The sequence below is a fragment of the Hydra vulgaris genome, chromosome 15 (assembly GCF_038396675.1).
Source record: "Hydra vulgaris chromosome 15, alternate assembly HydraT2T_AEP".
In the NCBI taxonomy this organism is placed as follows: Eukaryota; Metazoa; Cnidaria; class Hydrozoa; order Anthoathecata; family Hydridae; genus Hydra; species Hydra vulgaris.
This window is the reverse complement of record NC_088934.1, coordinates 23,271,680-23,291,406: the sequence shown is the minus strand read 5'-3', so window position 1 is coordinate 23,291,406 and position 19,727 is coordinate 23,271,680. Positions and strand designations below refer to the sequence as shown.

At 26.0% G+C, this 19,727-nt stretch overlaps 1 protein-coding gene across 2 annotated transcripts in view; it reads right to left on the bottom strand.

Annotated features, from left to right (window-relative positions):
* The window catches only part of LOC136072006 (dynein axonemal heavy chain 8-like), a 135,890-nt gene that overhangs the window by 15,325 nt on the left and 100,838 nt on the right, over window positions 1–19,727 (bottom strand). For both annotated transcript variants that reach the window (XM_065819355.1, XM_065819356.1), the window contains 24 exons: window positions 18,094–18,307; window positions 17,897–18,003; window positions 17,536–17,819; window positions 16,680–16,749; window positions 16,469–16,591; window positions 16,175–16,305; window positions 15,927–16,080; window positions 15,499–15,663; window positions 12,005–12,231; window positions 5,541–5,763; window positions 5,108–5,209; window positions 4,930–5,004; window positions 4,678–4,845; window positions 4,448–4,576; window positions 4,260–4,346; window positions 3,924–4,061; window positions 3,700–3,827; window positions 2,682–2,850; window positions 2,428–2,583; window positions 2,202–2,357; window positions 2,014–2,103; window positions 1,537–1,629; window positions 1,338–1,442; window positions 497–750 (listed from right to left, as the gene is read on the bottom strand). In XM_065819355.1, coding sequence (XP_065675427.1) covers window positions 497–750; window positions 1,338–1,442; window positions 1,537–1,629; window positions 2,014–2,103; window positions 2,202–2,357; window positions 2,428–2,583; window positions 2,682–2,850; window positions 3,700–3,827; window positions 3,924–4,061; window positions 4,260–4,346; window positions 4,448–4,576; window positions 4,678–4,845; window positions 4,930–5,004; window positions 5,108–5,209; window positions 5,541–5,763; window positions 12,005–12,231; window positions 15,499–15,663; window positions 15,927–16,080; window positions 16,175–16,305; window positions 16,469–16,591; window positions 16,680–16,749; window positions 17,536–17,819; window positions 17,897–18,003; window positions 18,094–18,307 — 3,548 coding nt within the window. The remainder of the gene's footprint in view (window positions 1–496; window positions 751–1,337; window positions 1,443–1,536; window positions 1,630–2,013; window positions 2,104–2,201; window positions 2,358–2,427; window positions 2,584–2,681; window positions 2,851–3,699; window positions 3,828–3,923; window positions 4,062–4,259; window positions 4,347–4,447; window positions 4,577–4,677; window positions 4,846–4,929; window positions 5,005–5,107; window positions 5,210–5,540; window positions 5,764–12,004; window positions 12,232–15,498; window positions 15,664–15,926; window positions 16,081–16,174; window positions 16,306–16,468; window positions 16,592–16,679; window positions 16,750–17,535; window positions 17,820–17,896; window positions 18,004–18,093; window positions 18,308–19,727) is intronic.

The window sequence follows — 19,727 nt, the reverse complement described above, 5'->3', positions numbered from 1 at the left end:
TTTGAAATAATAATAATAAAGAAATACTTTGATACATTTGACAATTAGTAATTCTATTTTACTTTATAAGTTAAAAAAAAATTATCAAACAGCCTTTCATTGTTTTCGAATAAAACTCATTTTAAGTTCACTGAGATAAAAAAATATGAGTGCACTAATACTTTTTGGAGGCAGTGTGTGTGTGTGTGTGTGTGTGTGTGTGTGTGTGTGTGTGTGTGTGTGTGTGTGTGTGTGTGTGTGTGTATATATATAAATAAATATATATATATATATATATATATATATATATATATATATATATATATATATATGTATATATATATATATATATATATATATATATATATATATATATATATATATATATATATATATATATACATGCATACATACACATATATATATATATGTTTTAGTTTCTTAGTTTGTTTTAATAAAATCTTTCATAATTATGAATACTTTTATCAAAAAATATTTGTGCAAAAATTAAACTTACTTTGCCATTGACATGTCAAATATATTTAAAAACTGCTGTAAAGCAACTTGATACATCTTGTTAACCATGCTCATTTCAACCACTAAGAAGTATAATATACTTCCTCTAGTAGCAACAGTGCGAAACTCTTCTCGTGCTTTATTTATTTTTATTTCTGTTTCTCCAGCGTTAATAAGTTTCTCGCTGACATCTTGTGCTGTCTCCTTGGTTGTTCTTAACACAGCAACCAATGATTCATCCTCCACAAGCGAACCCTAAATAATATTATCACAGACACAGGGATATATGGTCTACTCAGTTAATGAACACTGTTGTTAAACTTTTAAAAGAAGTTTTTATGAGGATTAAAGCTTGGAATTGAGAAAACCTGCTATAAAATATCAAAAAATTGATAGCATTTGTATTCATAAAAACACAAAAGTTCTAATTGAATTTTTGTTTTTTAATTTAAAATTGTATTGACATGATAAAAGTTGTATAAACATGATAAAAATTATACTATGCAATTCTTCTTCAACATTTTCAAAGCAATATGCAAACAATCACATATCATTTTTAAAATGTTGTAGAATTTGTCTAGCATTTTTTTTTTCTTTTTTATTTCTTGCAATTATAAGAATGCTCTGACAAGTCATTCGCTATGTTGGTGAATTTAAGTGAGCTGTAAATAATATTTTATTATTTATGTTTGTTAATATTTAATTATTACTTCCTTATTATGTTGTTATTATTATTTTGCTTAATTTTATTTTCAATTTGTTGGAAACCAATTAATACTGTGTGTGTATAAAGTACTGATGTGTTTTTCAACAGTTGTTATTTTAAAAGTAAACTTTATTACCTTTGTACTTGTCAAACGAAATAATAAATTGTCTTCTAAGTCTTTCATCTTCCTTTTGTTTGTTGCAACATCAACCATTAATTTTAGTCTTTCTCCTTCTAACTCCTAAATATATTTAAATACTAATGATTAACCTAATTATTACCACTTAACATTTGTTTATAAGTTATAATGGACCTGTTTATAATTTAAAACTGACCTGTTTTTCGGTGTTAATGACACGCCCAAGTAGCTGGTCTTCCAATCCTTTTATTGTTACAGTAAAATCTATGATTGCTGTTCGTGCATACACCTATAAGCCATATTATAATTGTACTATATATATATTTATAAAAAATCAAAACACTATTTATTACAATAATAAAATTGTATAAATATAATAATTTAAAATTTTTAAAAATTAATATAAACAGTAATCTCAAGTAACTAAAATTCAACTTAATCAGGTTATCTCAAATTCTTGTCAGTCAATATACCAATCCTAGTTTTTTTCTATTCCTTGTCAATTAACCAACAACTTCAAATATTATGTTTTGATAAGCAAACATTCTCTTATCCTTGTAACTTATTTCTCTCTTCCCCAAACATAGATCTAACTTTTTTTTTTTAAATTTCAGGATTCTTTCTGGAGGAACTATTAAAAAGTTGAAAAAAGTTAAAAACTTAAATAGCATACCTCTGGAGTAAATAATGGATTTCCAAGTTTTGTTGTCATATACAAAACAAATCCATTCATTACATCACATTCTTTATCACCAACCTTAACCTAAAAAAATTAAAAAATAAAAACTTAGAACATTACCATTAACATCTTTTATTATTACAAAATAAAATAACAATAATATATTATAGAATATTTCTAACTTTGTAAGTGCTTCCAGATTTAATAAAATTTTTTTCTAAAACGTTGTCTAATGCAGGATCTAATTCTTCACCAATATCTTCTAACAGCAGTGGCTTGCCAAGAGATAAACAGTCTTCCAAATGTATACGAAAGTACTTGTGGTTAAGAGATGAGACCTAAATTAGATTAAACGAGTTATATTATTAGCAATTATAAACTTAAAAAATAACTTCAAATGAAATATACCTGAAGTTCATGACACTTTTCTTTATTTTTTATCCAAGATTTACCTTGAGTTTGTGGGTCAATTAACAAAGGATACCTAGTTGCTTTTGTGACAATGATACCATTTTGTATTGAAAGGTCATCATTTGGCAAACCTTGAATATTCCATTCACTAATCTATAAAAAATAATTTACAAAAGAAAAATAATACTTCTGCACAGTTTTTAAAAGAATTAGTGTAGCATTATTTATAAAAATAAAAAAATAAAAGTTACTGTAGCATTGTCAACAAGCATAGCTGAAAGATTGATATTTTCTGTGTATGGTATTTTTCTTTTTTTCATTTCGGATTGCCATTTATCATTTAATCGTGTTCTAAATACTTGATTGAAAGGACCTGAATATGACAAGAATCCAGTTGCTAAAAGTACATCACCAACCAATCTAAAAATAATTTTTGTTTGTTTGTTACATGATTAGAATAATCAAAATTTTCAACAAGTCTTTGATATTAACATGCCCAAAATTTTCTATGTATGGCTTGTGAATAGAAAATATTCATGTTTATATTATTTCTTAATATTATGAATAACTTTTAAAAGTTCAAAGTAAACTCAAATTTAAAAAAGAATTGTACTTGGCATTCTAAATAATTAAAGAGGCAACATCCTTATTTTTCTTAATAAACCAAAAATGGTAAAGGATTCTCCAAAATAGGAAAATTAGTATATATATAATATTATTCCTGCATCAAAAAAAATATATATTTATGGTATTTTGTGGTAATGATGGATTAGTGAAGCTTATTAACTAAGAGTAAGAGTTCAATCCATATCCTAAGTACTGTAGACTTTTGAATGAAAATATTATCCAAGTACTACAGTAGACTTTTGAATGAAAATATTATCCAAGTACTACTGTAGACTTTTGAATGAAAATATTATCCAAGTGCTACTGTAGACTTTTGAATGAAAATATTATCCAAGTGCTACTGTAGACTTGAAATATAAATGAAAGTATTATCTTAAAAGATTAAATATAAACTTAAAAATGTAAGAGATCATTCAACATATAAAAAATATCACTGACCACAATCATCTATAATTATAATAGTAATCATAGAATTATAATGGTTATAAATATTTACACTTTTAAATATTATTAAAATATCATTAAATATATAAATTTTCCTATAGCCTAATATAATAGCATAAATAATAATAGATATATAAAGCATAAGTATATAAGAGCATAATAGCATAAATAGTAATAGATAATATTAAAAATATAAACCTTCCTATAGCTTCCTGAAACTCTTTGCTTTGATGTATCCATCGAACACGCTCTCCCCCTAACCCATCAATTAATGCAGATGCTGCTTCCATTTTCTTTTTGCACCCAATAGCATCATCAAGCAATTCCTATCATGTAATTCAAGGGAAATATTTAACTAAAAACTTATAATACTTTTTCTCAAAAACCTATTTCAATTATAACATATTTGAAACTCGTTAAACCTGTTTTTCATTCATTGCAGCATCATACATTGCTTGCACTTCATCAAGTTCAGCTTGTTTTTGATTTAAAACACCTTGGGCTTCATCCAAATCTCCTTGTGCAACTTTTAATTTAGCCTCTTGAACAATCAAGTTGGCCTGAAATAAACAAACAATTATGCAAACAAAATAATTTTTAACATGTATAAAAGAAAACATGCAGACAATAAAAATACTATTAATCAAATATATTTTTCCATAGATTGTTAAGATTTGCACTTCTTGTTAATTAGATAAATAAAAATAATAATAATAATAATAATAAAGAGTTGTAAAGTATTTAAAATAAAAATTAACCTTTAATGGCAGAACTTCCTTATTGACTCCATAAAAAAATGACATTGCTTTGGTCCATGACAACAAACCAGCCACATCACTACAACTCTGTTAAATAGAAAAAAATAAGTGAAATGAAGAAGTAGCTTTAGTTTGGTGTGTTGCTTTTTTTTTAATTTTATTATCAAATTAATTGGTGAATAGCTTACTTTTTTGGCTCCATCGAAAGTGTAATCTGGCATGTTCAAATATGGTTCAAGTAATTCCACTATTTCTTCTGTAATTGTGTCTTTATCAAACTGCACTAGGCCTTGTAAAAATGTTGCTGAGCTCATCAGCTATGAAATAATATTTTTATGTATTTATTGAAACAAAAGTATTACATGGTATTTTAAACATTAAAGTATAATAATAAAACAATAAAGTAATAATAATTCACTTTAAGTGATTCTGTCCATGAAGGTGTAGGGCAAGGAAAATTAGGATCAGGGATAACAGGAATAAGAGGTCTACGAAAAAGTAATGACACTGCATCCATAATTCTCATAATAAGATGAGGTGGTTTTGCAAGTTTGCGCACAGTTGATATGTGTGCTGGTTTTATTGTCTAAAAAGTTTAATTTAACTTCAAACTATTAATATAAACATTATACATTAAATAAATTAAGAAAAACAATAGTAGAAAAATAACCAAAAGAGCATTTTCTGCTTCTGCTAAAGCAGGTGCTGCAGCTTCTAACTTTTTCATTGCATACCCTTTATCAACCTAAATGGTCAAGGTACAACCAATATGACAATTAGTGCAACATTAATAAACTTCTTTATCTAATCAAAAAATAAATAACACGTAACTAAACAAAATTTTTTACATTAATATCTTCCACAAGAGACTGGGCTTTGTCTTTTACTTTCTGCACATCTGCTTTGATTTTTTCAGCTACTTGTGCTTTTACAGTTACTTCTTTTAAAACCTAATAGTTTATTTAAAATAGTAATAATATAATTTATTATATATATTATTACTATATTATATGATATTATTTATATTTATTTTATTATTTATTTTATATATTTTATTATTTATAAATAATATTAATATTATTATTATTATTATATATATATATATATAAATATATAGATATATATATATATATATATATATATATGTATATGTATATATATATAAATATATATATTATATATATATTATATTATTTATTTATTATACCTAATAGTATCATTTATTTTTTTGCTATTTCAAAAGATAATTTATATTAAATGTAAGTAATATTATTCTTGTACCTTATCAGCTTTTCCAGAAGCAATAATCAAACCTTTTTCTTTGACAACTAATTCTTTTGCAAGTTTAGCTACAGAATCAGTAGCTTCTATAAGTTTATCAAGCCCAGTTTTCATTCTACCTGCAAGTTCTCCAATCACACTTTTTTTGTCTATGTAAATGTTTTTGTAACCATCAATAAATGATAAGTAGGATTTAGGTGTAACATATGTTTGTCTACGAAATCTACAAAATTTCAAATGTTAACAGTAAGTCTTTTTATCAACAAAAATATTAACAAAATAGATTAATTTAAAACATAAAATGTATTGTTAGATTAAATGTATCTAACAATACATATGTTTAATCTAACAATACAAATTACATTAAAAATAGACCTTGTAACTCTTAAAAACAATTCTTAAAAATGGATTATTTAAATCTAAAAAACACAAAACTATTTTTAAAATGTATCAGTTTGATACAAAAAGACCCTCAGAACATTTTATTAAACATGAAATATAAATTTTAAGGTTGAAAAATTACAAATAATTATTATTCTTAAAAACTTAAAAATTTGCATCTAGTTTAAAATTTCTATATAACAATGGTGAATATAATAGTAGTAATGTAGTAGTAGTAGTAGTAGTAGTAGTAATAGTAGTAGTAGTAGTAATAATAGTAGTAGTAGTAGTAATAATAATAGTAGTAGTAGTAGTAGTAGTAGTAATAGTAGAAGTAGTAGTAGTAGTAGTAGTAGTAGTAGTAGTAGTAGTAGTAGTAGTAGTAGTAGTAGTAGTAGTAGTAGTAGTAATAGTAGTAGTAGTAATAACAGTAGTAGTAGTAGTAGTAGTAGTAGTAGTAGTAGTAGTAGTAGTAGTAGTAGTAGTAGTAGTAGTAGTAGTAGTAGTAGTAGTAGTATCCACTCTTGCATTTCGACATCCATTAAAGAAAAAAAAAATATGAGAATAAGTTTTATAGCACTTTTTATAAGAAAGTACACAAAATTTATGTAAATATATGACTTGTGTAGATTAATAACTTGTGTAGATTAATAACAATGTCATTTAAAACAATGCAAATGTAAAAATTCCATATATGTAATATTATGTACAAATGTCTGTTTGTTGTTGAGTTTTGCTGGTCTGTATGTAATGATTGTTGAGTTTTGCTAAAAGTCTATATGTAACGATCATGTATAATATATGTATAATATAAGAAAACTTCAAAAAAATTTTTAACAATTTTTGATTAAAATATTTTTTTTTATATTCAAATAAGCAGCAAGATTGAAAACAAACAAAAACAAAATATTTCACTATTTTGAAAAAATAATAAAAGAAGTGCATCGTACTCAGTGTATAGTTGATACACTGAGTACGATGCACTTCTTTTATTATTTTTCAAAAATTTTATTCTGATTCACTCAAAACAAGGCTGCAAGCAACCACTATTAAGTTGGAAATTACTAGAAAAAAAGAATAGAGTTATAGAGCAAGGAAATGGTTGACAGCAGACTTGAAAAGTTGTAGGTTCTATGACTCAGGAAAACATGAAGATGGGAGAGAGTTCCAAAGAGTTGAAGTGCAGGGAAAAAAATTAAACAAATAAAATTTTTTAGAGCATTCAGGGACAGATACAGTAAACAAATGAGACTTTGTTGAATGATGAGTCGAGAAAGAATGAGTTTTAGTTGATGGAATTAAAGATGATAGCTCCTTTGAGCAGCAACCGTGATAGTATTTGTAGAAAAAAGAAAGAGATGCAACTTTTTAACAATAGAAAAGAGGCTTAAGTTAGCAAATAGAGCAGGTCCAACTATGTTAAAAATGCACTTTTTGATCTTGTCTAGAAGAGAAAGAGTGTCATTAGAAGCCTAGATATGACAACAGTATTCTTTACAAGGATATATAAGAGATTTGTAAAGGTAGAGAGTGGAATCAAGAATAAGAAAATGATGAGCATGATAAAGAGAAGCAACCTTAGTGGATGCTAATTTAGCAGTTGATTGTATATATGGTTTCCATGAAAGGTTAGTAGTAAACAATAATTTAAAAAGATGTAAAAACTTAACCACTAAGCTACGGAATATATATATATATATATATATCACAATGATAAAAAAGTACCACATAAACTTTCTATTTTGATTAAAATTAATCAACACTTTTCAAGCGGTTACTCTAAATAACTGCAACTATATTGCATACTAGAATTGCATAGCAATTTATAAAAAAAAAATTATATTATCTAAATACTACATACCTTTTTTCTAAAAAAATTAATAATATAAAAAATACATTTTTAAAATAAAATTATATTTTTTTTGTAGCTTCTTTAAGAATCACAAGTAAAACTTTTACTATGAACAATCATATAATTTGTATTAGGATTATGCTTCTACAAAAAATTTACCGGTAAATCGGTAAACTTGTTTTACCAATTTACCAGTAAAATTATGTCTATAAACTTTGGTAAATAACAATTTTCTCTATACTTAACAATACTTCAACAATTCATTTGAAATCCCCAATTATGAAATTAATTTATTTTTTTGCTACCTTTGTGAATAAAATTTTGCTTTAAAAAGAAGCTTAGGTTTTTAGCTACACAGTATAGAGTTTTATTTTTCTTATTGTTTAAAACTTTGTTATGATTTCTTTATCATCAGAAATGCACATATCATTTGTAATGTTATGTATAATATTTTCATTGTGTGAATGAGAACTCCTCTACCTTATTTAATATTTTGTCTCTCTAACAAAAATCTAAAAAATCAAGATAATAAATAGAACTATTATGCTCAAAAATGCTTTAAAATATTTCTCTCTAACAAAAATCTAAAAAATCGAGATAATAAATAGAACTATTATGCTCAAAAATGTTTAAAATATTTTAAAAGATTTGAAATATTTTAAAAGGTTTGATCAATAAATAAAAAAATTTAATTAAAAATTTTATAATCACTTTTCTATCAACTAAACTGTTAGTTGTTTTGTTTGAAAATTGATTCTGTTGGTTAAGTTTTGTCTGAACATTTTAAGAAAGATATTACTACTTTCTTCACAATATATTTATTGTGACATTTATCCATCAATTAGATTTGCTTTTGGTCAAAATGTCAGACATTTGGAAATACTAAACCTTAATCAAAGGAAAAACATTGCCTAGCAAAATATGTGGAAATACAGTAAATACTCCAGTTTTACAACTAGAATGTGGTATCACCTAGATAAAAACATGCAGTCAAAAAAGAAACAGGAAAAGTTGACAACAAAAGCTGCAAAAGAATCAAAAAAATCTAAGATTTCAATTTTTTTTCCAAAGCAACCAATTAAAAAAGTTATTTCAAGACTAAAGACACTGGATGTATTTAATCTTCATGCCATTGTTCTTTCATTTGATCTGCAATGTGTGAAAAAGATTATCATTTTTCAAAAAATCACAAGCAGGCAACTCAGTCAGTTTTTTTTTTTCAGATTTCTACCTTTGATTTATAACTTCTTTGAAAAATCGAAGGTACATGAATATTAATATTATTCAAAAACACACATACTGAAATTTGCTGCTGAAAAAGGTGAAGCAGTTGTCACAAAAAAAGTGGCCAAATTCAGATTGATCATTGGCAAAAGCTATGTCTGCTCAGTTAGGAATAGAGCTTCCATAACGGTTAAGTTTGGAAAACTGGTTCCAACTGAGCATCAAACATGTTGGACCCATGGAATGCATTCGGCAGTTCATAGGCAAGTGACAAGTGGTGTACAAGAGGCCTTCCCAAGAACTCAAACAAGCGACGAAGATGAAGTGAGCAATGACATATCTGAATCAGATACTAAAGTCAGTTTTCTTGATGCTGCCATGAATGAAAACATTCCGATTCTAAAAGTGAAAGTGCACCTGCAATCTGTCATCACATAAATCAGAAAAATTGCCAGATTATTTCAAAAATTTCCAGTAAAAAATGATGTCCTCCAGGAAAACATCAAAAAACAGCACAAAAAAGTGGTTTCACTTATCTTTGACTGCAGAAGAAAATGGAACAGTATACTGTCAATAATTCAACAGTTTCCTAAAGTTAAAGATTTAATTAGAAAAGTTTTTGAAGATGTTTCTCCACTTTTATTTTTTTGCAGTAATGAGTAAACATCTTATACAACATTGTTGCTGCTCTTGAACAGAAGCTCTTTGTCAACAGGATTCTGTTCTTCTTTCCCGAAGATTTAAAATAAAAGCAAGAAGTTTTTAAATACGGAAAGCACAAGCTTGAACATAAAAAGTGTCAGCAACAATATGAGTAAATGTTATCTATAGAACAATGAATTATTACTCAGATTACTTTTTGGATGACAATTCTAATAATGATGTGTCAGTTTGAACACAAAAACTACTTAAAAATATTTACAACATTCTACTTATGACACTATTCAACTATCAATTATAGTGTCTAAGTTGTATTCTTGGCTATCAACTCTTCTATGCAGCATTAGCCCAAACCAAAACAATATACAAGCCTTAGTTGGGATTGATATTAGTTGGTATTAATAGCTGAGATTCATGTAAAATAATTCACATTTTAACATAGCTTCAGTAAATGATATGAAGATTAATTATATTTTATTTCAACTTTGGAAAATAATTAAAGCCAAAGAGTTCTTAAATCAATTATAACAGCAGGAACTCTACCTAAAAATTGATTAATGCTCACATCATGTAATACAGAAATCTGATACTTGTTAAATATTTTAGTTAATAAAAAAAAGAAAATTAAAAAATTAAAAAACCACAAGTAAAAAGTCATGTTTTTTTTTTTTTAAACTGAATAATAAAAAAAAGGAAAAATTTTTTTTAACTATAATAATAAACAAAAGTAAAAAGGTTAATCAAAAAAAGGAAATTTCACTTTCAAAAAAATCAAAAAAGTGAATATTTTACTTTTCATTTTTTTGAAATAAAAACTAAGCAACATGTTTTTTCTTGTGTAAAGCCACTCCACAAGATCCATTTATTTAGAAATTTAAACTTTTAATTCTTGTTACAATGCAGCATTGTGTAATACTACCATATTGACATTTTTATCAGCAGCACAAACCCAGCACTTTCTCGGAAGTTTTTCTTCAGAGTTTATTTGTAAAAATGTCACATCTCTTTTTTTATATAATTCTTGTTACAATGCAGCATTGTGTAATACTACTAATATTGACAGGTACAATCTTTCATAAACATGTTAGAGTTTATCATTGGCTCCTATCTTTGCAATAAAGTATGACTGTATTTTACAATTTATTTTTACATGATCAGCCTTGGGAATTAAGGTTGACATTCGGCAATGCCAACCTAAAAGTGTATGAGGTCGGCAAAAAATCGTAGACTTCTTTTGTATGCTTTATGGTAAAATCTTTGTATCAAGTTTTTTTGCCGACCTCATTTTTTCTAATTCTAAGGGCTGCATGATGTAGCAAAGGAATGGATATGCAAAACTCTAGAAAATGAAAATTGTAGGTAGTTAAACAAAAGCAATTATCTTGGGATTCTATGTGTTCTATTTTTAAATTATTTACTTTATCTGGAAAACTATACAGTTTATAAAAATATCAGTTTTATTTAAAAAAATTTGTCTGTAGTTCTTTATTTATTAATTAATTTTTTGCAACTTTTAATAAAAAATATTATACAACTTTAAACAAAACAAAACAAAAAAATTTATAGAATGATCTGAATTTCAAATAAATACAAAGCAAAGGGTTAAGCATTTAATAACTTTTAAATTAACCAGTAAATCAGTAAAAAAAAAAAAAGCATTATTTACCAGTAAATATTGGTAAAATTGGTAAAAAATAAAAAACTCATAGAAACTCATAAAATTTTATTTTATTTAAAAATAAAGTCTATATAAATAAAATTTATATCTATGCTTACATATTAAGACACTTATAGACAACCCATCTTTTCTATGATTATTAATAGCATTCTTACCAATATTAATTGTTTATTGTGACAATGGTGAAGATGTTGTTGTTGTCTAGTTCTTTTACTTTATTGATCAAGTCTCTGTATGTGTGTAGTTGGGATTTAGAGAAGCTTTTTTAAAGGTGTCTAAGTGGTAATCCATGAGGACCAGTTAGCATGCTAGAGTGTGGAGTTCCCTGGATGCAAGATTCACTTTAATTTTTAAAATGCTATCTTTGGTCAAAACACTTTTTTAGACAAGAGGAGGAAAAAAAAAATTTTTTTGTCTCAAAAATGTCTTTTATATTTAGATACTGCCTGCTTAAATACAAAACCTTGTGTGCTTAAATACAAAAAACGTGTGTACTGAAGCCCCTATAAATGGCTATTTCAATATAACATGATTTGTGGCATATTCCAGGAGACAATAATATACATATATTATTGTCTCTACAATTGCAGTTTATGTGTGCATATATATATGTGTGTGTTTTTCTATGTGTGTATATATATAATACTTAAAATTTACACAAAAAAGCACCTTTCAAAATAGTCATTACACGATTGAGCTACACCATCATGTATAACACCCATGGTTTCAACAACAGATCTTTTTGTTTCTACAGTACACTCTATGTCAAATTTAGACAAGAAGTAGTCTGCTACTGCTATCAGAGCATCTTTCGGCCATCTACTAAACCAATCCATTGTGCACCCACTAATTAAACCAGGAAATTTTAGAGCACGAGATCGAAACTTGTCACCAACCTGAAAATAAAATAATGATGTTATTTTTAACAATATAATCTTGTAAAAAAATAAAAAAGGTATTGTCATGGACCATTTAATTCTTGTCTTATCTTTTTTTACTGCAGAGGTGTTAATATATTAAATGTTAAAAAAATAAAAAATTTGTTAAAAATAAATTAAATAACTGACTGATTAATCAAATCATTGTATTAGATATCAAAATAAACTTTAAAGCAAAAAAACATTAGATAAACAGAAAGTTATTGTTTTTTATTAAAAAAAAAATTAAACCATAGTCTTTAAATTTTAAAGTTTACTCAATGTTTCTGAATTACAAACGTAGGTTTGCAATATTAAGAGTGCACAAAATTATGAAAGTGTCATTGTTTGCGTTGATCAAAGCTAATAATGCTTTAATATTTTTGAAGAATTTTTTTTTGCAACTGCAACGATTAAATGGTGCTAGTCTTTAGTGTCTCAAACTGTTCAGGTTTTGAGAAATTTTCTGTCAAAGCTAGAGATTTCATTAACTTCCTTTGTTGTGCAAATAAAACTGAAAATTATTTTCAAAAATGATTCTTCACCATCAATTCAAAGCTTGGCAAGATGACCTGCCGTATGTTTCTTTTCAATAAGAACATGATTGGTTAGCTCTTCAAACTTCTTGCAATGAGTAATTTCTGCATAGTTCTAAGTCTTGCAATGTAAAAATAGTGACTTGACAGTGAAAAGAACTCAATGTGAAGTGTTTCTTTCCACTGGTCAATTTAGTAAACCTGCATTTCCAAGTTTAGGAAGTAAGTAAATAATGGAAATTAGAGGTGCAAAGGTTAACTACCCTTTAACTATTATTATTACTTATAAGCTTAAACCAATTTATAAACAATTATTAGTCAACAAATTATTAATTGTACATATTATAAATTTTAAAAAAACTATCATTGAATGGTAATTTTAGATAGCTCTTGTTTTATTTTGTACTATTAACAAATGGTGTTAAATGAATATATAACTCAGTTTAAACTTAATTTTTTATCAAAGTATTAAAACTAAAGTTGAAAGACTTTAAAATTTTGCATAGCTGCTCAGCTGTACTCATAACTCCAAACATTTATACCTCCAAAGAAAATCACTATAAATATTTAAAATGATTTTTGAAACATATCTTATAGAATTTTAAAAACTTTAAAAATTTAAACTTTAAATATAAATATTTTTAACTACAAATACATAGGTATTGTCATAAGTATCGTAGAACCCCAGCCAATTTAGCAATTGGCTAAGGTTCTATGACATGAATCTTAATAAAGTTCTGAATTTCAACCTAAGTGAGTGAAATATGACTTCCCATTAGCTTTTTTTTAACTTGATTAATAATAGTATCCTTATATTGTAAGCAGTCATGTTTTATTTATAGAAAACATTTATGGAGGGAGTCAAGCATAAATGGAAAAACAAAAATTTTTAATTTTTTATCAAAGTATTAAAACTAAAGTTGAAAGACTTTAAAATTTTGCATAGCTGCTCAGCTGTACTCATAACTCCAAACATTTATACCTCCAAAGAAAATCACTATAAATATTTAAAATGATTTTTGAAACATATCTTATAGAATTTTAAAAACTTTAAAAATTTAAACTTTAAATATAAATATTTTTAACTACAAATACATAGGTATTGTCATAAGTATCGTAGAACCCCAGCCAATTTAGCAATTGGCTAAGGTTCTATGACATGAATCTTAATAAAGTTCTGAATTTCAACCTAAGTGAGTGAAATATGACTTCCCATTAGCTTTTTTTTAACTTGATTAATAATAGTATCCTTATATTGTAAGCAGTCATGTTTTATTTATAGAAAACATTTATGGAGGGAGTCAAGCATAAATGGAAAAACAAAAACAAAACAAACAAAAAAAGAGAGAGAGTTAAGAAGTCAAGAGATTTTGATGAAACTACAACTAGAAAATGCAAATACTACTACATTTTAATATTCGATGAATTTTAATGCATGATGAGATTTTTAAATAAATGTTCTGTTTAAAAAAACGCTACTTTCTTAATATAGCACATAAGCAAAGAAATTTATCAAGCAACAGTTGTTTCATTAATCCAAAAACATAATTAGTTTTGGAAGTTTATTGTATGATTATGATGTATGAAACATCAATAAAGTACCATTTATTGCTTGTTAAGATAAAAATAAACAACAACAACTATAAATTCATACTAACAGTATTAAATAAAAAGAAAATGTCAGTTTATACTAAGCAGTAATAAATAAAAAGAAAACGTCAGTTATACTAAGCAGTAATAAATAAAAAGAAAACGTCAGTTATACCAAGCAGTAATAAATAAAAAGAAATTGTCAGTTATACTAAGCAGTAATAAATAAAAAGAAAACGTCAGTTATACTAAGCAGTAATAAATAAAAAGAAAATGTCAGTTATACTAAGCAGTAATAAATAAAAAGAAAACGTCAGTTATACTAAGCAGTAATAAATAAAAAGAAAACGTCAGTTACACTAAGCAGTAATAAATAAAAAGAAATTGTCAGTTATACTAAGCACTAATAAATAAAAAGAAATTGTCAGTTATACTAAGCAGTAATAAATAAAAAGAATATATCAGTTATACTAAGTAGTAATAAATAAAAAGAAAATGTCAGTTATACTAAGCAGTAATAAATAAAAAGAAAACGTCAGTTATACTAAGCAGTAATAAATAAAAAGAAATTGTCAGTTATACTAAGTAGTAATAAATAAAAAGAAAATGTTTAACATGTTGGTCAATATTATAATGTTAAAACTCTTTTAATTTTTCACTTTTCAATACTTTACTATATTACATTGACTATTTAGTGTAGTTCCGCCATTAAAAAAAATAGAGTCTAATTTTTATTAAAAAAATTAAAATCAACAGATTTTCTGATATCATTTAAGGAGGTTTTTAAAGAAAATTTATTATAGATAAAAGCATAGACATTTGAAATTCAAGGTTTTCACAAATAAAAGAGCTATGTTTATCAATCTATTAAAACCTCTGGTTTTAACCTTAAAGTTATATTAAATTTTAAATACACAAGTTAAAATAAAATTGTTGGTGTAAAAAATGCTAATCTACAAAAAATTATTAATATTCTTAACAAAATATAGCTTTATAGTTTGAAGACCTTTTTCAAGATATTTTATTCAATTCTATTTATAAGGTTTTAGAAAATATATTTTTAAAACTTTAATTACTCTTAAAATAAATATTGAATATAATTTAATAAAGAAGAACTTACGGGCGAAAAACAAAGAACCACATGAAGATTATTTTTTGCTCTAGAAATAAAGTATTGGTAGAGATTATCCTGAGTAGGAGGTACTCGAGGATACTCTTTCTTCATGACAGAAACTAGGTTATTTGTGATTTCATCAAGCTCATCTTTTGCAAACAAATTTGATACCTAAATGTGCAAAATAGCATTATCATTAAATTTTTTACTCTATGTTCCAACTTTATGTAAATAACTTAGCTAAAAATTATTTTGTGCTACAATTAAAGGATTTAATGGTCATCCATCCAATCAACCTTAATCAAACCTATTTTTCAATCTTTTTTTTAATATTGTATATAAAGTACTATAACAAACATAGACTGAATAAACTGTAAAACAAAATATATGCAATATGCATGTGTAATTTTTTGAATTAAAATAACAAATCATACTTCACCAGATGAAAGAACATTATTTATGTACTCTAGAAATCCTTCACTCTTTATTTCATTATCTGTAAACAAAAATGTTATTCCTTTTCCTTGAGCTCCTGCAACTCTATACAAAATTTTCAAATCATCCACCAAGTTTGTTTGGTTGTATGATCTAGGGATGATTATATTGTAAAATAGTTTTAATAAGAATACCATATATTTAAAACATTTTAAGATTAATTTATAATAACACAATAATAATAAACCTTGTCAAGGTTATCTGAAATATCTGGTAACCAGCAATATATGAAGCCAAACGAGTCAAACTTTGCTTACCAGACCCACCAACACCGACCAGTATTGCATTTCCTCTTGGTGTACGTATTATTCTGGAAATCTTTTATCAAAAAAATTATTATAATATTAAATATATGAACTTTTATAATAAAAAAATAAACCGCAATTAAGTAATACAAACAAAAAAGCACAGAATTATTATTTCTATGTTGAAAACAAAAGGTTATATGTATTTTATGATAAAATTTATTTTAAAAACTTACTTTAACTAAATGAGTCATGGCATCTTTAAAAAATACTAAATCAAGAGCACCTCCTCTAACTACTTCATTGTAATGTGTCATTGACTGTGTAAGTTTTACTGAGAGAATGTCAAGACTTGATACCTATAGAGAATATAAATATAATCAATTTTAAATGAAGTAGAAACTACCTGAAAAAGAAGTTAAAAAACTTTTTCGAAAGGATTTTGACCTGCTCATAGATTTTAGGCGCTTCAAGACTGGCATCATCACTCTCTTCTCCTGTAGCTTCTGGAGCATCACTGTTATCAAAAAAATACTGTTTACACTTTAAAAACAATTTTATGTTTTATGCAATTTTTTTACAATCAGATACCTTCCTGACATTAAACTGTTTTTCAGATCAGGACTGAGCATTTTTGCTGTGTAATAATAGCACTGTAAAGATTCTCAAAAGTCCTCCGACCCTTACTTAGTTGAGTTTTCTTTGTCTTAAGTAAAATCCAGGTGACATTCTTTAGCCATGGTGTTTCTAACATGGCTAATGAGCTTCACCTGGCTAATGAGTCTCACCATTAACCATTAAATATATATATATATATATGTATATATATATATTTAATGGTTAATGTCATGGTATATATATATATATATATATATATATATATATATATATATATATATATATATATATATATATATACACATATAAATATACCTATATATATATATATATATATATATATATATATATATATATACATATATATATATATATATATATATATATATATATATATATATATATATATATATATATATATATATATATATAAACACACACACACACACACACACGCACATATATATACATATTTTGTGTATATATATAAAATATACTCGAAAGATACACATACATATAAATATACCTATATATATATATATATATATATATATATATATATATATATATATATATATAAACACACACACACACACACGCACATATATATATATTTTGTGTATATATATAAAATATACTCGAAAGATACACATACTATAGGTGTATATATAATTAACACAATTACCGTAAAAAATCAACAAAGTAAGGTTCACTATCCATTAGATCATAAAATTCAGGAAAATTTTCTTCAACAATAGTACAAAGAGCCTTTTCAAACCAAGATTTGTCTTCAGAGTTTGCAAACCTATCTGCAATTACACGAGTGCATTCATGCTTCCATAGATTAATTAAACTTTTAACAGTTGTTACACTATCAGTTGATGAATTCAACATTCCTTCCCAAATTCTTGATAAGTCACGCAAATTAAAAACATAGTGAAACTTTGCTGGTGTTGGTAACATTTTAATCTATAATAAATAACATATTTTAAATTATAAAATTACAAAATATTGACAATATTGATTTAATTTGATTGATTATCAACCTTTGTTCTTTGCCATAGTATTCTTGTTGATGAAACAAGTCTGGATGTAAAATCAGCTATATCTGGTCCAAACCTCTTGGAACAAAACCAACCACAGCCAATTACTCCTTAACATTTCATTTTTAAATTATTTTTTAGTTTGCTTTTTATTACAGTTTAAGTATAAATAAAAAATATTCATAACAAAATTAGTCTACCAAATATTTTGTCAATAGAGGCATTAGATGGAAGAGTGCAGTTGAATATGGAAAATTGCCGTTTTAAACGTTGTGGAATGTCATTACGCCCACCACCTGGATGAATCATAGCTCCAATAAACTGAATATCAACAAGTGATGTAAATTCTCCGGGTTTATCAAGATTATAAAAGCCATGAGCTTCCATGGCTTGACGTGTAATTTCATTTGTAATCTGCAAGTAAAAAAAAAATTAATTTTTAAGAAAAAATCATACAATAATCCTAAAACCGTTTTTCTGAATATTCAAATTATGTCACACAAGATTTTACTTATTGATACCATCATCAGTACAAAGTACTCCAAACAGAATTTTGAAAAATTTGCAGTAAAACAACACAGTGTAGTGATTATACAATGAAAACTAATAAAATAAATACTTCTCTTCATGTACCAAACTTTTATTACTTTTTGTATGCAGTTTAAAAAAACAATTGTTGATTTATTATTTTGTGAATTATTAACTTGATAAAATTTTTAATTGCAAGTTATATATATATATATATATATTTATATATAAATATATATATATATATATATATATATATATATATATATATATATATATATATATATATATATATATATATATACAGTATCGGACAAAACGAGTGCAACTAAATAATGCTAATTTAGTTTCTTTATATAAAAGTGCTGCATTTTTTCAATTTAGAGAAATAACTACGTAACTGTTTAGAGACAAAGTTCTTCAAGTTTTATTCATCGCAAAGTTCATTATTTGTACACGAAAATTAATAAATTATTCAAAAGTATTAAAAAAAGTTGATTTCCTTCCGGAAAAAAGAAGTGCAACCCAACAAAATGTTGACCAAGCTGTATTTCGCTATCAATATATCGTGGCGAATCCTTTGTTGTCGATCACAGCCTTACATCTTCAAGGCATAGATTCGATCAGGTGATCATGGAAACTTTGTGGAATCGCCACCCAGGCTTATTGGATTTGTTCAAACAGTTGATCCTTATTACGAACACCTTCACGATTAATTCTGCAGTTGACGATCTCCCACAGGTTCTCGATAGGGTTGAGATCCAGAGATTTAGGCGGCCAATCCATCACCGATAGGTGGTTGTCTTGAAACCACTGCTTGACTACTTTTGCGGTGTGTTTCGGATCATTGTCTTGCTGAAAAACCCATTTTATTGGCATACTCCATTCAGCATGAGGTAACATAACATCTTTCAGGATATTTTTACACATGAAACGGTCCATTATTCCATCGTTTCGATGTATTGGACCTAGACCGTTAGCAGAAAAACACCCCCAGACCATTACATTGCCTCCACCATGCTTACGGTCTTATGGCAGTAACGTAAATTGAGGCATTTTCTGGCCGGTCGACATACACGTGTGCTGTCACCTGTCAGCTGATTGCTCATGACTCTAGACTCCTGAACTGTTTGCTGTGGTAGTATAGTTTGTTTCATTTTTAAGACATGTAAAATTAGGAACACTTTTTAGCATTGTTCGATGTTGGTTGCAAATGTTTTGTCCAATACTGTATATATATATATATATATATATATATATATATATATATATATATATATATATATATATATATATATATATATAT